The sequence below is a fragment of the Bicyclus anynana genome, chromosome 14 (assembly GCF_947172395.1).
Source record: "Bicyclus anynana chromosome 14, ilBicAnyn1.1, whole genome shotgun sequence".
In the NCBI taxonomy this organism is placed as follows: domain Eukaryota; kingdom Metazoa; phylum Arthropoda; class Insecta; order Lepidoptera; family Nymphalidae; genus Bicyclus; species Bicyclus anynana.
In genome coordinates, this window is record NC_069096.1 from 10373395 (window position 1) to 10392835 (window position 19441).

The 19441-nt window shown below is 39.5% G+C and overlaps 2 protein-coding genes across 3 annotated transcripts in view; one reads left to right on the plus strand and one right to left on the minus strand.

Moving 5' to 3' along the window:
• Positions 1-16330, plus strand: part of LOC112051708 (metabotropic glutamate receptor 6) — a 29410-nt gene extending 13080 nt beyond the window's left edge. The window contains exons 2-4 of one of the 2 annotated variants that reach the window (XM_024090483.2): positions 9500-10891; positions 10980-11105; positions 14394-16330. In XM_024090483.2, the coding sequence (XP_023946251.1) occupies positions 9598-10891; positions 10980-11105; positions 14394-14512 (1539 nt within the window). In that variant the 5' untranslated portion in view covers positions 9500-9597 and the 3' untranslated portion in view covers positions 14513-16330. The remainder of the gene's footprint in view (positions 1-9499; positions 10892-10979; positions 11106-14393) is intronic. The other variant, XM_052885226.1, reaches the window with a different exon arrangement.
• LOC112051709 (translocon-associated protein subunit gamma) lies at positions 16327-19332 on the minus strand. Its single transcript, XM_024090484.2, has 4 exons — positions 19059-19332; positions 18736-18955; positions 17936-18067; positions 16327-16733 (listed from the first exon to the last, which is right to left on the minus strand). The coding sequence occupies exons 1-4, from the start codon at positions 19189-19191 to the stop codon at positions 16667-16669; spliced, it is 552 nt and encodes a 183-aa protein (XP_023946252.1). The 5' UTR covers positions 19192-19332; the 3' UTR covers positions 16327-16666.
• Between the last annotated feature and the right edge of the window lie 109 nt (positions 19333-19441).

Consider the following 19441-nt stretch of genomic DNA (forward strand, 5'->3'; position numbering starts at 1 on the left):
AATTCCGATTATTCATGTAACACACGCCTTTATCTATCCTTGCATTTTAAAATACGTAATCGTAGTGGTAAGACTGTCGATATCGACGAGATATTGCAACTGACACTCCACACTTTACTAGTAATCTACTTCATGATATTTATCAATGAATAAGTTTGGCTAGTTCATAATATAAGGATGCGATACAAGGCACACAATTTATGAACATATACAAAAGAAATATTTATACTCCGAAAAAAATTATTTTAGAACAGATGTTCCTTAGACATTTTTAATTAATTTTCTTTAAAGAACCCTAAAGTGGAAAATACTACCGAGCACCCTGTATAGTATAGTACCTGGGTACCTACATTTAAGAGTGTAGATAAGACGCGACAATCACAGAATAATGTAGAGTAAAGGCAGAATGGGTATCATACATTTTGTTTGGCAACATTTACACTTATGTGCCATGTCGTGATGGCTTCTAATGTGTCGCATAAACAATGTATGATACCGATTCTGTTCTAATGCGTCGCAACATGACACGTCAGACATATATTTGTCTGACGTGTCGTATGATTCGTCTGACTCCGCCTATCATGGCTCATACAAGTCAATTTCATTCGACTGAAACAAAATTGAAATCACCGTCACGGTAGGCTAAAAGAATCTCTTCTTCAACATACATACGACCGTTCCTGTTCTAACACAAAAAGAAACGGGAAAATTGTAATGTCGGAGTTTTTGTCGGATTGTATATTTATGCTGAGTAATGCACATACACTAACAACATCTTGTTTAGTAATAAAAAAGAAATACATATAAGAAATATCATAGATACAAGTATTAACCGTTATTGAATCTAGAACTGGTATAGTCAGAACTTTTTTTATTGTACATATAGGCTAGCTTATACGAGTTTAGACCATTGGCGTATCTAGGGTTATGGGTGTTTTTTCAATCAGGCTCAAACAACCCTCCAAAACAGCCTTCTAAGTCGAGGTCCTATTATCACAGGAGACGCCCATATAGAGGTGTTCCGTCCTTTTTTTTCTCTTCAGCCTTCGGGCCTCATCAGGCGATGCTTCTGCGATCACCCAAAACCCCTGGTGACGCCGCTGCGGTCTGGTATGGAGCCTTTGGCACTTACTTAATCAGATAAAAAATTGATCTTATTATTTTTCAGTTCCTTTGTGTCCTGTTGTTTGTTATTCACGCAGTCGGATTTTTTAAAATGACATTTTTAGTATCACTTGTAATTTTCACCTTACCGCACTCATATCATATTGTACTATTGCAACGGACTTCTACAAACTATAAACTCCTACTCAGTTTTACTCGAAGACACCTGGACCGATTTGGATAATTCACTTTTTTGTTTGAAAGGGTATTCAAATACTCTTGAGGTGGTCCATTGTCGTAATATTAGGATTCGACCTCAATTTCTCCGGGATCCTACATCTTTTTTTTTCCTCTACAAGTTAGTCCCTAACTACAACCTCACCTAATGGTAAGTGACGCTGTAATCTAAGATAGACGCGGGCTAACTTGTTAGTAGTGGGATGAAATCCAAACTCCTCTCGGTTTCTACACATTAAGTAAAGTATTTCAAAGCACTACAATGTCATGAAGGTAGGAACTCCTTATCAGTTCACAGAGATTACCCCATACAAACTTTACCTATAATGATATATAAATAGGTATAGAAAGCAAATATTCTTTAAAACAATGTAAGTTTATTTCAATAACAATTTCAATTGACTATAAAAAGTAGAAAAATGTGCGACTTACCGAGACAGATCGTTAAATGCTTACGAAAACATCAATGATCGTTAACTTTCGCCGATACATTTTTACACAGTGACTACTGAGTTTTATATTAATGAACTCTACATTTGCTCGAGTAAAAATGTCAATTCCAGTGGCGGATTTACAAATTTGACACCAGTAGGCTGTCAAATTTTTGCCACCCCTATTTATTATTTTTGTATAATATTTTGGTACTAGACAGTTCCTACAGTAGGAATTAAAATATTAAAATTATCCTTTAATTTTCAAGACTTGTTTTTTCAATGTTTTAACAATGTCCTGATGTTTTTCATTATTTCAGTAAGATTTTTTTGGGTCAAATTTGCCGCCTCCTAAAAATGCCACCCTAGGCTCCAGCCTACTTAGCCTGCTGGTAAATCTGCCACTGGTCTATTCAGTTGATAAATATTGATTTAAGTAAATTTACTTTAACACATTGTGCTTAACGTACAACATCCATCCATGCTGATATAATGAATTTTTCATGATGTTTACGTGAACAGTGTCATATACATATAAGATCTTGGGGTTGGATAGGTAGAGTAGAGGTAGGGGTAAGGTAGAAGTATTGTATGGGTTGGGTAGGGTAGAAGTATGTTTGAGTAGGGTAGTGGCAGCAAGACGCCCCAAATTCAGTGGCTATCCTTACGTTGTGGATGTTCAGGCAACTCGTACACAACGATTTGCATTCACATTTCTATTTCGCACAGCAACAATTTGGAATGCCCTTCCGGCGTTTGTGTTTCCTTCAAAGCAAGAATGAATAAGGATCTTCCAGGTAAGCGCACTACAACTTTATTAACAAGCAAGCAACCAATTTTTTACTATAAAAAATATTTTTTAATAGCGAAAAAGCAGAACAACGTTTGCCGTGTCGTGTCAGCAATATAGGTACCTATATAAATAATGAAATTAATTAACTTAGTAATTTTATAAAGATGATAGATTTGATTGTTTGTTTGTTTGCATTGAATAGGTTAAGTAGATAACTACTGAACATATTTGAAAAATTCTTTCACTGTTGGTAAGCTACACTATCCCCGGGTGGGATGTATAGGCTATATTTTATCCCCGTATTCCTACGGAAACTACGCTAGTGAAACCGCTTAGCGTCTGTAGCGCGTATTAAAAAATTAAGAAAAAAAATATTTTTGTTATAAGACAAAATTGGCACGTCCAACAATAAAGATTCGCCAACCCGGATCCATCTTTTATAATTTAGAGATCTACTAAATAGTTTACTAGCCAAACAAGACCAGAGTAATTGATGTTATGGCTTACTTTACCGAATACGATTAGAAAAGTGTAAAATAGATATTGTGTATAAAGCCCTTCCGTTTTATAAAGATCAAGAATTGCCTCAGGAAATAGTTTTCTAAACGTCTATTACCAATACCTTTCTCCTTCTTTCTATGAGAAATTCATGAAATTATTTTCACAACACACACCGGCTTATAGCTAGTTTTCGTGTGAAAAGCGTAATTATGTCGGCATAAGTACAGACCTATACCTACATACCATAAACATAGTAGCGGACGCCCGCAACTTTGTTCGTATCAAACTCCATTTTCCTTCATTGTAAAAATCCTAAATCGACTGGCAATTGCAAGAAAATCCATTTTCCAGCTTTTTGCATTCTAATATCAATGTTAATTTCGGACATACTCGTATTTATCTATCGATAAAATAATATATTGATGGGTAGGTATTTCATTAATTACCTACGTGAAGTATTCAGAGGGAGGAGAATCTCTCTCCTCCCTCGAATCTGACGCGAGGGAGAGTTAGGGGTCGCGACAAATAAGACAATTGTCAAAAATACGTCACGTAAATTAATGCCCTCTAAGGGCTAGACGCAATATATATTTTTTTTTCTTGTACGGCCAACCTGCGATCAGTCCTAAGACTATAAACAAATATGTTGCGAGTGTCTTTGTCTTGTGGAGGTCGATCCTCATTAGGAGTCGGCGCTCATTTGGTGCGTCCTGTTTTTCAAATGTCCAGGTCGAGTATGCGTTTACGTTTAAGACGCCTCGGACAGTCATCAGTCAAGAGTCTGTTTGCCAAGATATTAGGATTAATAAGGAGTCGCTTCTTGTATCTAAACTGGAATATAAAATGGAATGAAGTAGTTATCAGCGAATGCAGAATGTGACATAGTATCATAGCAATCGCAATCAGTTCTGGCGAGTTTCACCCAGAGTATTCGCGCTGTTACTTTTACAACGCGCGGCCGCACATGACAACGCTCTGTTTCCTTGGGTCTCATTGTCATGTGATACGCGTTTTGATGGAAAACTTTGACTTTCCACTGCGACAGTTTCCCTTACATCACGAATGTAATCGCTACGAACGCGTAATTTAACCAATGCTCGCAAATCGAAACGTTTTTAAAATGTTTTATGTGACGATGTTCCTTAGCGCGATTGGTAGGTACCTTGATTCACACCAAAGTCCAAGCATGTTGAACTTTTTGACTGACTTTATTTGTATATTTCCCTCGGCATAAATAATGTCAATCGCCAGTCACTTAGCTTCGCTTCGCGGCAACCGATTTATTTAAGAGAACTTCGAGCGATGGCAACTACAGACATCGTATTCCTCATGATATGATTTAGAAAATATCTAAGTGAAATATACCTTCTTGGACAATTATTCATTGAGAATCTGGAGCCCTGAAACATTAAACCTTGCATGACGCACCTTCAAAAGTTCATAATTGTAGCAAACTCAATACTTATCTATGACTAGCGCACTCCTGCGGGAACCATGGATTTTTCCGGGATGAAAAGTAGCCTATGTGTTAATCCAGCGTTAAATATAAGTATGTACTTCTTTTCCAAATTACAACAAAATAGGTTCAGTAGCCGCAGCACAAATGAGATCCTCCATCATCCCTTATTTTATCCCCATGGGGGTTGCATTTATCAAAATGCTATTTAAGCGAATGTATTCGTCATAGTAGCTCCAATCTTTAATTACAGTTCAATCGGTCGAAAATCTAGGAAGATTTATACAAACTTTCATCTTCTTTTTTGTCCCCTAAGGGGTGGAAATTATCAAAATCCTTTCTTAGGGGATGCTTACGTCATAGTAGCTTTATGCATGCAAAGTCTCAGCCCGATCGGCTTAAAATTGACAAAGTTTCATACAAACTTTCATCCCCTATTTTATCCCCTTGAGGGTAGAATTAATCAAAATCCTTTCTTAACGGATGCCGAATTCTAAGTCATAACATCTATATGCATGTAAAATTTCAGCCCGATCCGTCCAGTGGTTTGGGCTGTGCGATGATAGATCACTATAATATCAGTCAGTCACCATTGGGTTATATATACATATTTAGATAAGGAGCAGGGGCTCACAAACTAAAATGAAATACGTCTGATTGTCTCAAACGAACAAAACAGCAATTATTGTGATTGCGTGAACGTACAACGAAATATTGAACTCCACCTCATACGTACCTATACCTATAGGTACTTTAACAATAAGGTGATTCAAAGTACCTATATCATTTCCGCCCACACTTCACCTAACAATTGAATATGAACGATCACCTGTCTATGATCAATACCTGAGTTATGTAATACTTAATAGACAACAATCTCTGTATTGTAATGCAATGAAATGCACCTTTTGTTTGTCACATTGCTTGAGAAACGTGCTTAGACATATTTTACACTCTGAATCGTTTCCTATGTTTTCTATTGCTATTTTATTGCTATAGTAAAAAGCTCATAAATAAGCTATAATCCTTGTACTCGTAAAATCCCACGTTTTAATAAAATTTCCTTTAGTTGTACCTCGACACGTCGTATTTCAACATTGCTAAAAGTAAAAAGTGATTAAATTTTTGACAGTTTATATACTCGTAACTATAGTTATAATAAATATATAGAGGTCAATTCTGTACATGAAATATATTTCCAAAATAACTATCAGGGGGTGATTAGTGATCGATACAGATGCCAAAAATGCAATCAGTAAAATTTTTGCCTGTCTGTCTGTATGTTCATTATAGAAACGAAAGCTACTAGACGGATTTTAACGAAACTTGGTACAATTATTCTTCATACTCCTGGGCAGGTTATATGTCTGCCGCCCCATCGGACTATGAGAGTGAGGAAAAAGAGAGTGCACCAGTGTTTGCGCACACACTCTCTCTCTCCTGGTTAATCTCACCGTGAAAAAAGAAAAGAACAATTCGGTTGGGAGCATTATTCTTATTATTAACTACCTACTTAGTATATACCTACCTACATATATAAAAGCCGTGATAGCCCAGTGGATATGACCTCTGCCTCCGATTCCGGAGGGTGTGGGTTCGAATCCGGTCCGTGGCATGCACCTCCATCTTTTCAGTTGTGTGCATTTTAAGAAATTAAATATCACGTGTCTCAATCGGTGAAGGAAAACATCGTGAGGAAACCTGCATACCAGAGAATTATCTTAATTCTCTGCGTGTGAAGTCTGCCAATCCGCATTGGGCCAGCGTGGTGGACTATTGGCCTAACCCCTCTCATTTTGAGAGGAGACTCGAGCCCACCAGTGAGCCGAATATGGGTTGATGACAACGACTTAGTATATACTAATAGCAAACCTCATCTTTAGGCCTAATATGTACTCGTTTATCAATCTACAAATAAATGGATAATGAAAAAAAGACAGAATTAGATGTTATCTCTAGAAAATGAAGGCACAACGCGTATACAAGGCTCGTTAACAAAGAACAATAGAGGTTAAACATAAATCTATACAGACACGTCGTTGTAACCGAAGATTTGGCTATGATTTACAATCTAGATAACATGACTCGATACCGTTGCGGCCAAGACCGAGGCCTGTAGCCAAGTGGCACGTCGATTCTCTTTCTACAATCGCAAACGCTTCGAAAATTCAAAAATGTATAGAGAATGACATTTGCTGTCGACAGGTCACATAATCAAGTTGTCGATCAGATCTGTCATTCCATACGTTTTTCTAATTTTCTAAGCGTTAGCGTTTGTAGAAAGAGAATCGACGCGCCACTTGGCTACAGGCCCAAGTGCAAGCTTAGGGGTCCAATCCAAGCGACCGCCACACCGTTAGTTTAGCGCCAAATCTGTCTGCAATACGCTCAATGTACGTACTTTGATTCGGATAAGAAGTCTGAAGTCACGATCCGGTTCAAGGCGCTGTCTGCGTAATCTCTCGCCTGAAATAGAGGCTTCCTTGTATGGCACCGGTGCATATTTTAGGTTTATCACAATTCGCCGCGTACGCCGATCTTTAACTTTATCGGGATACCGCTGAATTGTGAGAACGCTAAGTACGTTCATGTACATTGGATGGAATAAATTAAAAGCTTTTGTTTAAAATTACATGCAAGGAAGCTTACTTAGAAGCAACATTCAACGAATAAATTATCAACAATTTACTTGAAAATTTAAATACTCCTGTGCGTTCACGTTATACATACCTAACCTTTTTTTCAGTGGACTAATTAAGTAAGTACCTAATAATGCAAATTAGTATCCATATCTACTACTTAAACTCAAATGAATATTTGCTCGAGGTAAATATTACGCATAGAGTACCTAGTTATATATATTTTTTTCATTAGAGTTAGAGATTTTCATTAGTACTAGTATTTAGTCATCTAAATCATAACGGCGATAAATAGGCGGAGTGTTCTACGTTCCTCTCTACGAAAGGGTTGCCACGCAGCTCATTTTCTGGTTACCGAGGATATTATTTGTCATAATATAATCCCGAAAAATTTAGCATCTTGAGTTTTGTCACCTCATACCGAAATAGCTCAACGAGTCGCAGAAGTGGCAAATGGACATTGGGGACTCAAAATGCTGGAATGGCGGACCCGCAGGCGCATCGGAAAGCGCAGTGTTGTTCAACACCCCACTGTGTGGGCCGAAGTAAAGCGGATTGCAGCTCAAACTCGTGTTGTTTGGAAGTCCTTAGGAGATACCTATTTTAAGCAATGGGACGTCTATCGGCTGATAACGATGATGAGGACGACCTCATGCCTGCTACTTCTAAAAATTACCACCATCTAAACTCTACAGTTGCCTATTCTCTCTCTCTCTCTCTCTTATATTAACGGACATCGGGCCATCTGCCTCAGACGTTTATACTTCATACTCGTAAATACGTTACTGTATGAAATAAAAAGCTATATGACGTCAACAATAACAAAAAATACGAATATTCCATCATGCAGTAGTCTTTATTATCTACAACCGTTTCCTACACATTCATTCTGGTTTCCAGAAAGTTGTTACTACTTAGTCGTAACTACCTGTTGTTTATTTTTATTTCGCGCATTCTGCAGGAGAACCGCTCGAGACGGAAAAAATAAGTTTCCAGTAAACTGGAAAGTTGTTGCCAGGCGTAGGTAAGCCACTGGCACCGGCGGTGTCCCTTGGGGATGAGAATTAATACGTTCGTTGCCCTATCCGTCGACCGACCAACGATCGTCCTGTCTCGTATGCCTTTATACGTGCAGCTACTATTTCTTTATGTCTGCCTATAGAATAGAACATCATTTACGTATGTATAATGATGCTCTATTCTAATCCTAACTAATTTATGTAAATAGACTAAGACTTAACTATGCAGTTAATACTATTTTTATAGTCTCTCATAAATACTTATTTATCATTTTCTTTATTTTTTAACAATGATATTAATATAAAACACTATTAAAAATTTATAAAAAAAATCAACTCCGCCGCTGCCGCGCTGCGGATCATTTGAGTGCCCAAGCAACCGGTGGTCAGGGCTCCAGAGTGAGGAACTTACTCACAATACGCACCGTCTCAAGAATTCTCTGAATTGAAGAACTTACTCACAATACGGCCTTCTGTATCCGACTACTACTATTTTTATTCAAATAATAATTGCCATTTTTTTATATGACCAATATTCCCATTCCCCTACAACTAGTCAGCAAAGACTGTGTTATAAATGGATACGACAATGCCCTAATGGGCATCGATGGCGATGATCGAACCGCGACCTCTCATTGATGAGATGGACCTTTACCATTAAGCTATTGAGGCTTATTATTCTGTTACTACAGGGAATAATGTTATTTTCTTTCCTTTTGAATGTATCCAGAATTTCTCTTCCCCACCAACTAGTGTTAGGAATGGGTACAACAAGTCCAGGCTAGAATTGAACCCTCGACCTCTTGCGGTGAAAATCCGGCCAACAGTGGAGCTATTGAAGCTTTGTGGCTAATAAAAGTAGGTAGACATAATTACATGGAGTCATTCTTTACAACCCAGCTTTACAGATAGGTGGGTCTGGGTAGGTAGCTAGCTACCCACCTACTGTACACAGACGGATGCACAGAAATATAAGATTTCCAATACGCATGCTTACGGAACCGTATAAATCTAGTAGATAAGTCATATAGGTAAATGGTACCTACTAGCCTACCTGCAAACTAAATGTAGACGTGTTGGTAGGTAGATACATTTTGGTTACTCCCAAAAAAGGAAAAAGGATCGAGCACGTACCTACTATTATACTGTCCTCGTAACGTAACAAAAACAAAAGATACGAAATCGGCAAAGTTAGGGTGCCTGGAGGTGCAAGGCGATCAGTAAACCGGTTCGGCGGGAGATTCTTTGTTTGGTTATCTCGGAGTCGGGACGTCGCGACTCGCAAGACACCGGACTGACGGCGCGTTTATCATTCGCAGAGACCCGGCGGCTCGCGCGGATGTGTGTGCGGCCCGCCAGCTGAGCCCCGGCGCCTCGCGCGGATGCGTGTGCGGCCCGCCAGCTGAGCCCCGGCGCCATGGCGGGCGCGGCGGTGCGCGCGCTGCTCGTCGCGGTCGCGCTGGCCGCCCTGGCCCGCGCCGGCGCCGCGCGCTTCGGCGACCGCCTGGCGCCGCGCGTGCCCGCCTACTCGCCGCGCAGCGCGCCCTCCGCCGCGCACTACATCGACAGCGAGGACGAGGAGCCCTACGAGCGGGACTACGACGCGCCGCCCGAGCGAGAGGTCCCGCAGCCCCGCCGCCCCACGCGCACTGAAGCTCATCGGCTGGAGATGAGCACGGAATATTTTGTGATACCGGAGCGCCCTTCGCCTGCGCCGACGCCCTCGTCGACTTCACGGGTCGTCACTGCGTCGACGTTTCGACCGACTAATACGACGCGCCCTCAAATAGTCATGCCCACGTTGAGGATCCTAAGGACAGAATCGTGGGCGGTGCCGACGCTGGCCTTGGCTTGCGTGAGCATGATAGTGATCGGAGGGTTCGAGGGCTTCATCGTGTGGGGAGCGAGCCGCAAGGCGCCGAGTCAACGGCATCTTCTCCTCGGGCAGTGTCTGCTGTTCGGGCTGTTCACATGCGCGGCCACCGCGGCGCTGTTCACCGCCGCTCCGACGTCGTTCACGTGCGGGGCGGTGCGCTTCGGGACCGGAGTCGCCTATGTGATCGTGTTCGCGTCGCTGCTCGTGAAATGTGTTTTCTTATTGAGCTTGAACGGTGGCGTGTACTTGCCGGCGGCGTATCAAGGACTGTTGTTGTTTTTCGCAGTGATGATACAAGTGGCTATAGGCGCGCAGTGGCTAGGCGGCTCGCCGCCGCGGGTCGCGGTCGGCGCTACGAAGTGCGACTCCCCTCTGTCCGACCTGCTGATGTCGCTGTGCTACGCGGCGTTTCTGATCGTGGTGGTCTGCGGCGTGGCGCTGCGGTCGCGCGGGATACGCGACAACTACCGCGAGGCCACGCACATCGCGGGCGCGGGCGGCGCCACGGCCGCCGTGTGGGTGTGCTGGGTGTCGGCCGCGCTGGGCGCGCCGGAGCAGCACCGCGAGGCGTGCGTGGCGGCCGGGCTGCTGGCCACGTGCGCCGCGGTGTTCGCGCTGATGTTCGCGCCCAAGGGCCGGCGGCTGGCGGCGCTGGGCCGCGAGGGCCGCTGGGACGCGGACCGCGAGGAGGGCCTCAGCTCGATAGGCGTGGGCGGCTCCGGCTACTCGCCTTCTTTCTTCCACTTCAAACCGGTCAAGTACGGGATGGTGTCGGCCGCGGCGCCCGCCCCGCCCGCCGTGCTCGACCGCAAGGAGCCCTCCGCTCAGCCAGCCGGTTAGTTAAGTATCTAAAACGCGCTATTGAGTGAGAACTAGCGCTTTGAACGCACGGATCTGACGCAGCCACGACGTTCCTTTTGCAGATCTGTACGGCGGCATGTTCGGCTCGCACGCGCACGCTCGCCCCCTGTGTCCGCCGCACTACCCCCTGCACCCTCTAACGCATTACCACTACAACTATCCGCCCTATCACTATCTTCTGCCGCCAGGTAACATGCACTGTCCTAAATAATTACGTTACAACTTGTCACCCGTAGATTGTAAATATTATAGAAATTAATTTAAGTTTGTTTATAATTATGTATCTCTAAAATTCTATTTAGCAAATAACAATCGTACCTATACCGTTAATATATTCTGTAAATAGTACCTTAATACCTACTTACATTAGAACAATGCAAAACACACATAGATTTGTAGGTATTTCATACAAATGAAAGCCATTAAAATAGACTAATGACGATGAAGCGAATTAAATAACAATTTTTTTGGTGTCAGTCTATTTATATTGTAGATACCTAACATTTTATAATGTGCAGCTTACCGCACGATGTTCGGAAACGTAATAAAGATTGCATCCGACTATACTACGTTGCACTGTGCACAGAAGGTAGAACTCAGAACGTGCTTTCTTTCTGCACGGATCCCTACTACATATTGATAGCATACCTAGATATAACCAATCTATTTATTCCGGGAAATCTGGAAAATTCGGGCTTTGTATAAAGTGGTTAGGTTAGGTAACAAATTAGCGATATATAACACTGTCTGGATGTGTGTCTGCAGTGATATGATAATGCAAATGCTTCTTCGGTTTATCCACAAACACTATTGGTAATCTTACCAGTACAGTCAAAACTAAACGGACTTTCCGCTCCCGGAATTTCTATACCTAGGTAATTAAGTATAATAAATCTGTAGAGGTAAATTCTGTACATGAAATATATATCCAAAATAACTATCAGGGGGTCGATACTGATGCCAAAAATGCAATCAGTAAAATTTTCGTCTGTCTGTATGTTCGTTATAGAAACAAAAACTACTCGACGGATTTTAACGAATCATGGTGCAATTATTTTTTATACTCCTGGGCAGGTTACAGTATACTTTTCATCACACTACGATCAATAGGAGCAGAACATTGAAGGGAAATGTTGGGAAAACGGGAGAAGTTACTCCATTATTACAGCGATACTACTGTAAAGGCTGGATTAAAGAGGTCTAAGGGCGGACTAAGTCGCGGGCGTCCGCTAGTATTGACTAAGTATCAAGAAGATACGAGTAGATAGGTATATATTAGTGTCCCAGCACACTGGAGCCACGCCACTACCACAAAGCGCTGCCACCGACCTTCTGTAGTTTTCATATATGTATTTTATATGGACTCGACGCACATGGCAGTCGACAAAGCACCGTTTCTAGCTTTAGCGTAGCGATACACCTGCAGAAAATTTGGTTGATTATGCTAGTAATGTTTTTACAACTGCCCCTTTGGGGATGAGGACAGACACCACGTTCTGTGGGAATGTCCTCTCTACGAGGACTTACAGCTCGAGATGCTGGGCGGAATCTGGCGGGGCCTGTCTACTACATGGACCTCGAGTTCCAGTGTTACCATCTCTCCAAAATATTTATCCCAAAAGTTTGTGTCAAAACCCCTAAAAGCGCCTTAATTATTGAGTTGTTCCCCTAAAAAATATAAATTCATAATAATTTAGAAATAATATGCTGTAATATGTTCCAAAAGTCTATATTTAATACAGACAAAATATTACGTCTTTATCTGAAGATTCAGATTTTTTGAAATCATACATGTTGACAGTGAACAAATTTAACAATTTTTTTTTATTTGATGAATATTGCCGCCAGTTGCCTCAGAGTGGCTGTAACGTATTATATGTCGTTATAGGTCGCTAGGTCAAGAAAGAAATATTAAAATTATCATCAATTTAAAAATATTAAAAAGTCAAGAAATCCCTGAAAATACCCCTTAAAATTTCAGACCCCTAAAAAAATCCCATTTCACTTATTTGTCCCCTAAATCTGGGGGGCAAATCCCTAAGTTGGGAACCCTGTAGTTCGCGCACCGGTGGCACAAGAGGCGACGTGACTCGGAGCGCATTGGTGCCAGTGACGAGTCCACGGGGAACGAAGGGAATCTCCTGGATAGGTGATGTTGCTGCCCCAGAAGGGAGAGAAAGCGAAAGCCGGGACAAGAACGAAGAGAAAAATAATTTGTAGGGAGTCAAGAAGGGAAAAACGCGAAGAGCTAGTACCGGGCCCGCCCTCTCACTGATTCGGTCCGTATGACTGCGAAGTCGGGTGGGCCATGGCAGACGTATTACGACCAAAAGTTCGGTGCGCATAATGGGGATGATAACAGTTTTTTTTTTTAATTGTAGGTATATAAATTAAGAGTATGCTAATAGTAAAGCAATTTTGTAAAAGTAACAGGGTATCTGCGATCATTACTTTCGGAGCTACAGGGATTTAAATGGTCAGATTTGCGGCGCTGCCGCGGATCCCTGAAAAACGCCCCATACAGAATGGTACGAATTAATGACGTCGTAGGTACATAATGTTTACAGTTCATAAATTTAAAAAATGACACATTTAATGTAAGGAAGCTAAAACTGTATGAATTGTCATCTTATTACGATTTAAAAAAAATAAAAGATTATAATCTTATTTATTTTGCAAATATCCAGACAATCTTTGCTTTTTATATATAAATTAGTTAACATTGACCTTATTTACCCGAAAGTATCATCAAAATCAATATATTCAAACCTAGTCATCATCCCCATTAAAACGCCATTGCGCCTCTACCGACAGTTCAGCGCGTCTCTTATGTCATACGGTCAATACCGTCCGATAATTCCGTCTCTGAAGTTTCCGCGCCGAAATGTTCCGCAGGTGTGTCACTTAGTGTTTTTCAGATAGCATGAGTACGGTAACAGTCGCCTGTATGACGTTCATAATACGTAGGTACTATTATCGTGAGTCGCGGCAAATTTTCAAGAGTGCAACGAACTGTCACCCACACCATCCTATACGTGAAACGAACTGTGTGCCTATAGTGTTTTATCAAATAGCATGGATACGGTGACAGTTGCCTTATAACGTTCATAATACGTACTATTATCGTAAATTGCGGCAAAATTACAAGAGTGGAACTGTCACCGTACCCATGTTATCCGAAAAACACTATAGTGGCAGTTTTCAATGTTTTCATACTGTGAAAACTAAACTATGTGACTATCGCGTAATCGTAAACGCGAATTTCTAAGTAAATGAAACAGCGCCTTCCAGTGGCACTACTGCACAAGTTTCAATTCCTTACAAATTCGCGTTTACGGTTACGCGATAGTCATAGTATGGAAACATTGAAAACTGCAACTAGGTAGGTAGGTGAAGGCGTTTGTGGTTGTAGCGTGACTCCCATGGATGGGCACGTACAGTCCCAGCAGCCGAAGTGACCGGCGTTTGGTTTACAGGCGTGATGATGCATCCAGAAGAGGGCAACGTGTACACGAGCGTGGAGCCCACCTTCAGCAGCAACCCCAACGTCTACTTCCAACGCACGGAGCCGTTGCACGTCGGCATGATGTACTGAGCCCCTGGCAAACCAGCGTTCCAGCGCGAACAGTGAGATTTGACAGTGCAACCGCTAGTCACCACGGAAACTATCTCATCTACAAACTACAACCATACAAATCCAATAACCATAAAAATAATAGGCTACTTGCCTCATTTGTAAACAGTGTTTAAACTGAATTATGGAAGTATTATAAGCTATATTTTATTTTGTCCCGGCAATAATAACCAGTAAAAAATTTCATATAAATGAAAAAATATCTACGTAAAATTTTTGCCGCCGAAATACAGCACATTAGCAAGTGACGTCATTCGTAGAGATAACAGCGTGATTGGCGTTTGCAGTGATGTGATTATATCACGTCACCGCAAGCGCCAATCACAAACCGATGCCTTGTAGCGAATGACGGTACAGTTTATGATTGGCGTTTGCGGTGCCGTGATTATTTTTTTTTTTTTAATATTACAATTACATGATTATTTTCACCATCTAAACTGCCTCTAAGCAAAAAATCTTCTTAGTTTTGTACAGCAGAGTAGCCTATTGCAAGGCAATAGATATGACTTGTACCAGTAGTGTATAATTATAGTTGGGGATTTTGGATCAAGAAATCACAAGGGATTCTAGATAATAGAGCAAAGCGAGATCGATCCATATCGGACGAGATGATCGAGCGAGATCGAACCACTCACTGTTCGATTGTTTATTTATTTGTTTGCATTGAATAGCCTTCAAAACTACAGAACCGATTTGAAAAATTCTTTTACTGTTAGGCAGCTACACTGTCCCCGAGTGCTATGGGCTATATTTTATCCCCCTATTTCTACGGGAACGGGAACCACGCGGGTAAATATTATGTAATGTACGAGTAAAATATACCATTGCTTGAACAATAAATGAATTGATTGATTTTGATCCAGTATCCCCAATTATACACTACTTGTACCTAGATACGTGTGAACTTATTTAGGTGGTAGGGACTACTGCCAGAGTAATAATCTTAATATCAAGGCAATAGAAATTACTTGTATGCTTGAATTGAATCTGTCTCTATTAAAGCCAACTTTTGATCGAATTTTGTTAATACAAACAAATTAAAAATTATTACAAATCGCAAGTTATTTTACACCCAATAATATTTTGTAACCCAACAAATTGTGTATCCAAGAACCATCTCAATCACATTTCCTTTCTTTTTTATCAACCCAAATTCGGATCACTGCTAAGCACGAGTCTCCTCTCCGAATGAGAGGAGTTAGGTCAAATAGTCCACCACGCTGGCCCAATACGGGTTGGTAGACTTCACACACGCTGAGTACAGTGTGTTCTGTAAATGTATGTCAAAAAGTACATTTACAGAACACACAATTTTTAATAGACTCCCAAGGTTCTAAGTTCCGTTGTATGCTTGTTTTTCAACAATCTTTTATAACAACACTAAATATGAAATTCATGAGAGCCATAGTCAGACCATGTACACTTTTTTATATTAATTGAAAATAATGTATAAATGTTATTTTTTAAACTTAATTTATATTTTCTTAATTATCACAATGTTATTATTTTATCAATTATTATTACTAATAATATTATTATTATTAACATCTGAAATTACAACTTTTTTTGCAGCAATATAATTCAATAACTTTATTTTCATTCTTAAAAAATATTTTGAAACTAAATTATGTGATTTAATTAGGTATATGTGACCCACCCTAAATAAAATGACGAGAACACTTTTTAATTTTTAAAAAATATAATATTAAGGATTTAGATTTAAGGTAACTTAAGTTTATATTTCTGAAAGATTGTAAATAAAAATGAAGACTGTCTAAGCTTATTCTTTTTATTTCTTACCCACTATAAATTCATTTAAAAAATATAACAGAAATAGCAAACACAATAATTTAAAATCTGAGTAAACACACACTCCAATCATTGATGTAAAATGCAGAATTTTATGTTAACAAATGGACTTTATTTAATAGAAAACACAACTTATTTCACTATTATGCTGAGAATGTTACAGTTATGAAGATACTAATAAAACTATTAACTTTTGTTGGTTATTTTATATATTCCTTTTTCAAATTGTTTGTATATAATTTACGTCAATGAGTCTAGTACAATACTTTCACATTCACTTCACAACCACACACACACTGAGCGTTTTCACTTGGTACCCGTGGACAGGAGAGCCAGTACACCAGATGCAGCAGAGAGTGATACTATGTAGTTACTGTACATATACATTCAGGAAAATAACAGTTCTAAATATATAAATACATATAGTATTCCCCATAACTTTAATATGTTGACAAGTCCACTAATAGGAGCTGAACTGCATTAATATTTTTTTTAAATAAAACAAAAAAGCCAAAACGAGATATTGCAAATGGCACTCTGCACTTCACTAGTGCTTACTAGTGAAGTGCGGATTGCCACTTGCAATATCTCGTCGATATCATCAGTCTTACCACTACGATTACGTGTTTTAAAATGTATATGGATACATAAAGGTGTGTGTTACATTGATAGTCAGAATGATTTGTATTACTTTGTATGAAAACATAAAAAGCTTTAATTTTTTTGTTAAAAAATTAGATATGCAGTTCGGCTCCTATAAGTGGACTCGTCAACACCTTATGGGAAATACGCGGGGTCTAAGGGCGGACGACGTCGCGGCCGTCCGCAATTAATAATAAAAAAATCCATAAGATAGAAGTTAATCAATACAGATTTAAAAAAAAGAAGCAAGTGTTATAAATGACAAAGTTATTAACATGACCAATATTCCCCTTTCTCCATTTAGGAAGATATAATATGTTTGAACTATAGTTAAAAATCCCTATGTTCATGTAAACCTTTGCTTTGATGAGCAAAGCATGGCAGTGTAATGTCACATACATTCTTACCACTAAGTAATTCACGAAAAAAAGAAAAACTCAATATTTCATAGCCGAACCCAAGACCACATGATCCAAATGTGCACAAGCTAACCACACTCACACTGGATCAATGAAGCTAGTTCAAAAGGCGAAAGATTTAACCAGTTATGCATGTTTTGTTAAGCAGTTATGCACAGACCTATTATTGGCTGGTGGAATGCTGTGGCTAGTTACCACTACCAGCAAAGATGTACTGCCAAGCCATTTAGCATTCTAGTAGTATGTTGTGTAAAAAACTAAAGGTGTGTGGATTTTCATCCTCCTCTTAACAAGTTTGTCCCACTTCCATCTTTTGCTTACCAGCAGGTGAGATTGTAATCAAGGGCTAACTTGTAAAGAATAATAAAAATCTTGAGAATTGATCATCCTTAAAAATGACATAGCTCAAGACTATGCTACTCAAATGAGACTTCACTTGCATCATCACTAGACTGCATATACGACAATAAATTGCATAAACTGTATTCTAGATCAGGTATTATAAAAAGGATACACAGTAGGTGTGAACGAACGCAGCAAGTAGAAGCTGCTGAGGATCACAATTGTCAGGAAGAGAGCATTGTTGTAGAATATTGAGAATGTAGTTGCTTCATAGTCAGCTACTTCATTTTTCTTCCACAGGATTCTGAAATTATATAAACAAATATAATGTTTTAGTAGAAACTATTAAGCTCTAATTAACAAAAAATAACAATCTGTAATGACTCTAAATCTATTCAATTACTTATCATTATGAATTATCATGAATAAAATTAGGTCTATTAACTTGAAAATTTATTTAAATGCTAGCAGATGCACTGCAGATTCACCTGTGTTGTTCCGGCTTCCGTAGGATACGGGGATAAAATATAGCAGTCTATATTTTATCCCCTATTAGCTACACCTACCTATTAATATTATTCTTACCTTTTTGTTACCTATTATAATTCTTGTTACCTATTATTATTCCTGTAGGGAGGTTACACTATCCACAAGTACTACAGGCAAAACTTGCAGATTATGTAGCTTCCTGACAGTGAAAAAATTTTTCTAATTGGTTCAGTAGTTTTAGAATCTAGACAAACAAACATACAATCAAATCTTTCCTCTTTATAATATTAGTATAGATTAATCAAGTCTTTTTTAAACTAACTAGAATACCTTAGAAATATTATTATTTATTAGAAATATTTTCATTATTAACAAGTGAAAGTGTATCTGTATAATTTTATTATACTGATACAGTAAAAATATTGTAATATTGTGATAAATAGTTTGTTGCATTCATAAAATCTTAATGAGCTTGTTATATACCTTTCATCCTTCTCTTTTCTGCTCATTTTCTTTTCATCGGCAAGTTTCCTGGCCATTTCACGAGCGACAGCATCTTCCCGACGGACGGCGACGCGGTGCTTCAAGTGGAATTTCGTATTCCGATACGCCAAAGCCAGGAGCCAAGTACTGGCTGTGGTGACCAAGGCAAACCATGCCAGTGACGTGCTTACTTCTAGAGCGTGAACCCTCCAGAACAACCCTAGAAAACGCAGTATGTAATGAGTATTCCAATAAGTAAATAAAGTATGAAAAATACAAAACCAAATATAGTATTTATATTAAAAATAGCGATAGAAACTTACAGATAGGGATCGCGGACACAATAAATGCATTCCCGTAAAATAACGCTGATGATTTTGTTGATACATTTCTGCTGAAGTCTTGAAGAAGCAACTCCTCTTCTTTAGTGAAAGCTTTGTTTCCCTTCCCGGACATTATGCTATTTTATTTTATCTTTAATGTTTAAATCAAATATTGTGCATAACACCACTAGAGAAAGTAAATAATATTTCAAACTGGCATGTGAATGTGAAACGTGTACAAATTACGGCAAACTGGGCAAAGAAAAATCAAATTTTTAAGACGTCGATGACACTTGGCTTACATGTCACTTGACGTTTTAACTTACGTGTCAAATCTCAGACAAACATTCTTTCACAACACATATCATAGACTAGAGTTAGAA

Coding starts and splice junctions, on each gene's coding strand:
- LOC112051709 (XM_024090484.2), bottom strand. CDS start 19,191: ATGTCCGGGAAGGGAAACAAAGCTTTCACTAAAGAAGAGGAGTTGCTT. Junction 18,956..19,058: donor TGTGTCCGCGATCCCTATCT/GTAAGTTTCTAT, acceptor TGCGTTTTCTAG/GGTTGTTCTGGAGGGTTCAC. Junction 16,734..17,935: donor CGTTCGTTCACACCTACTGT/GTATCCTTTTTA, acceptor GTATATGTACAG/TAACTACATAGTATCACTCT.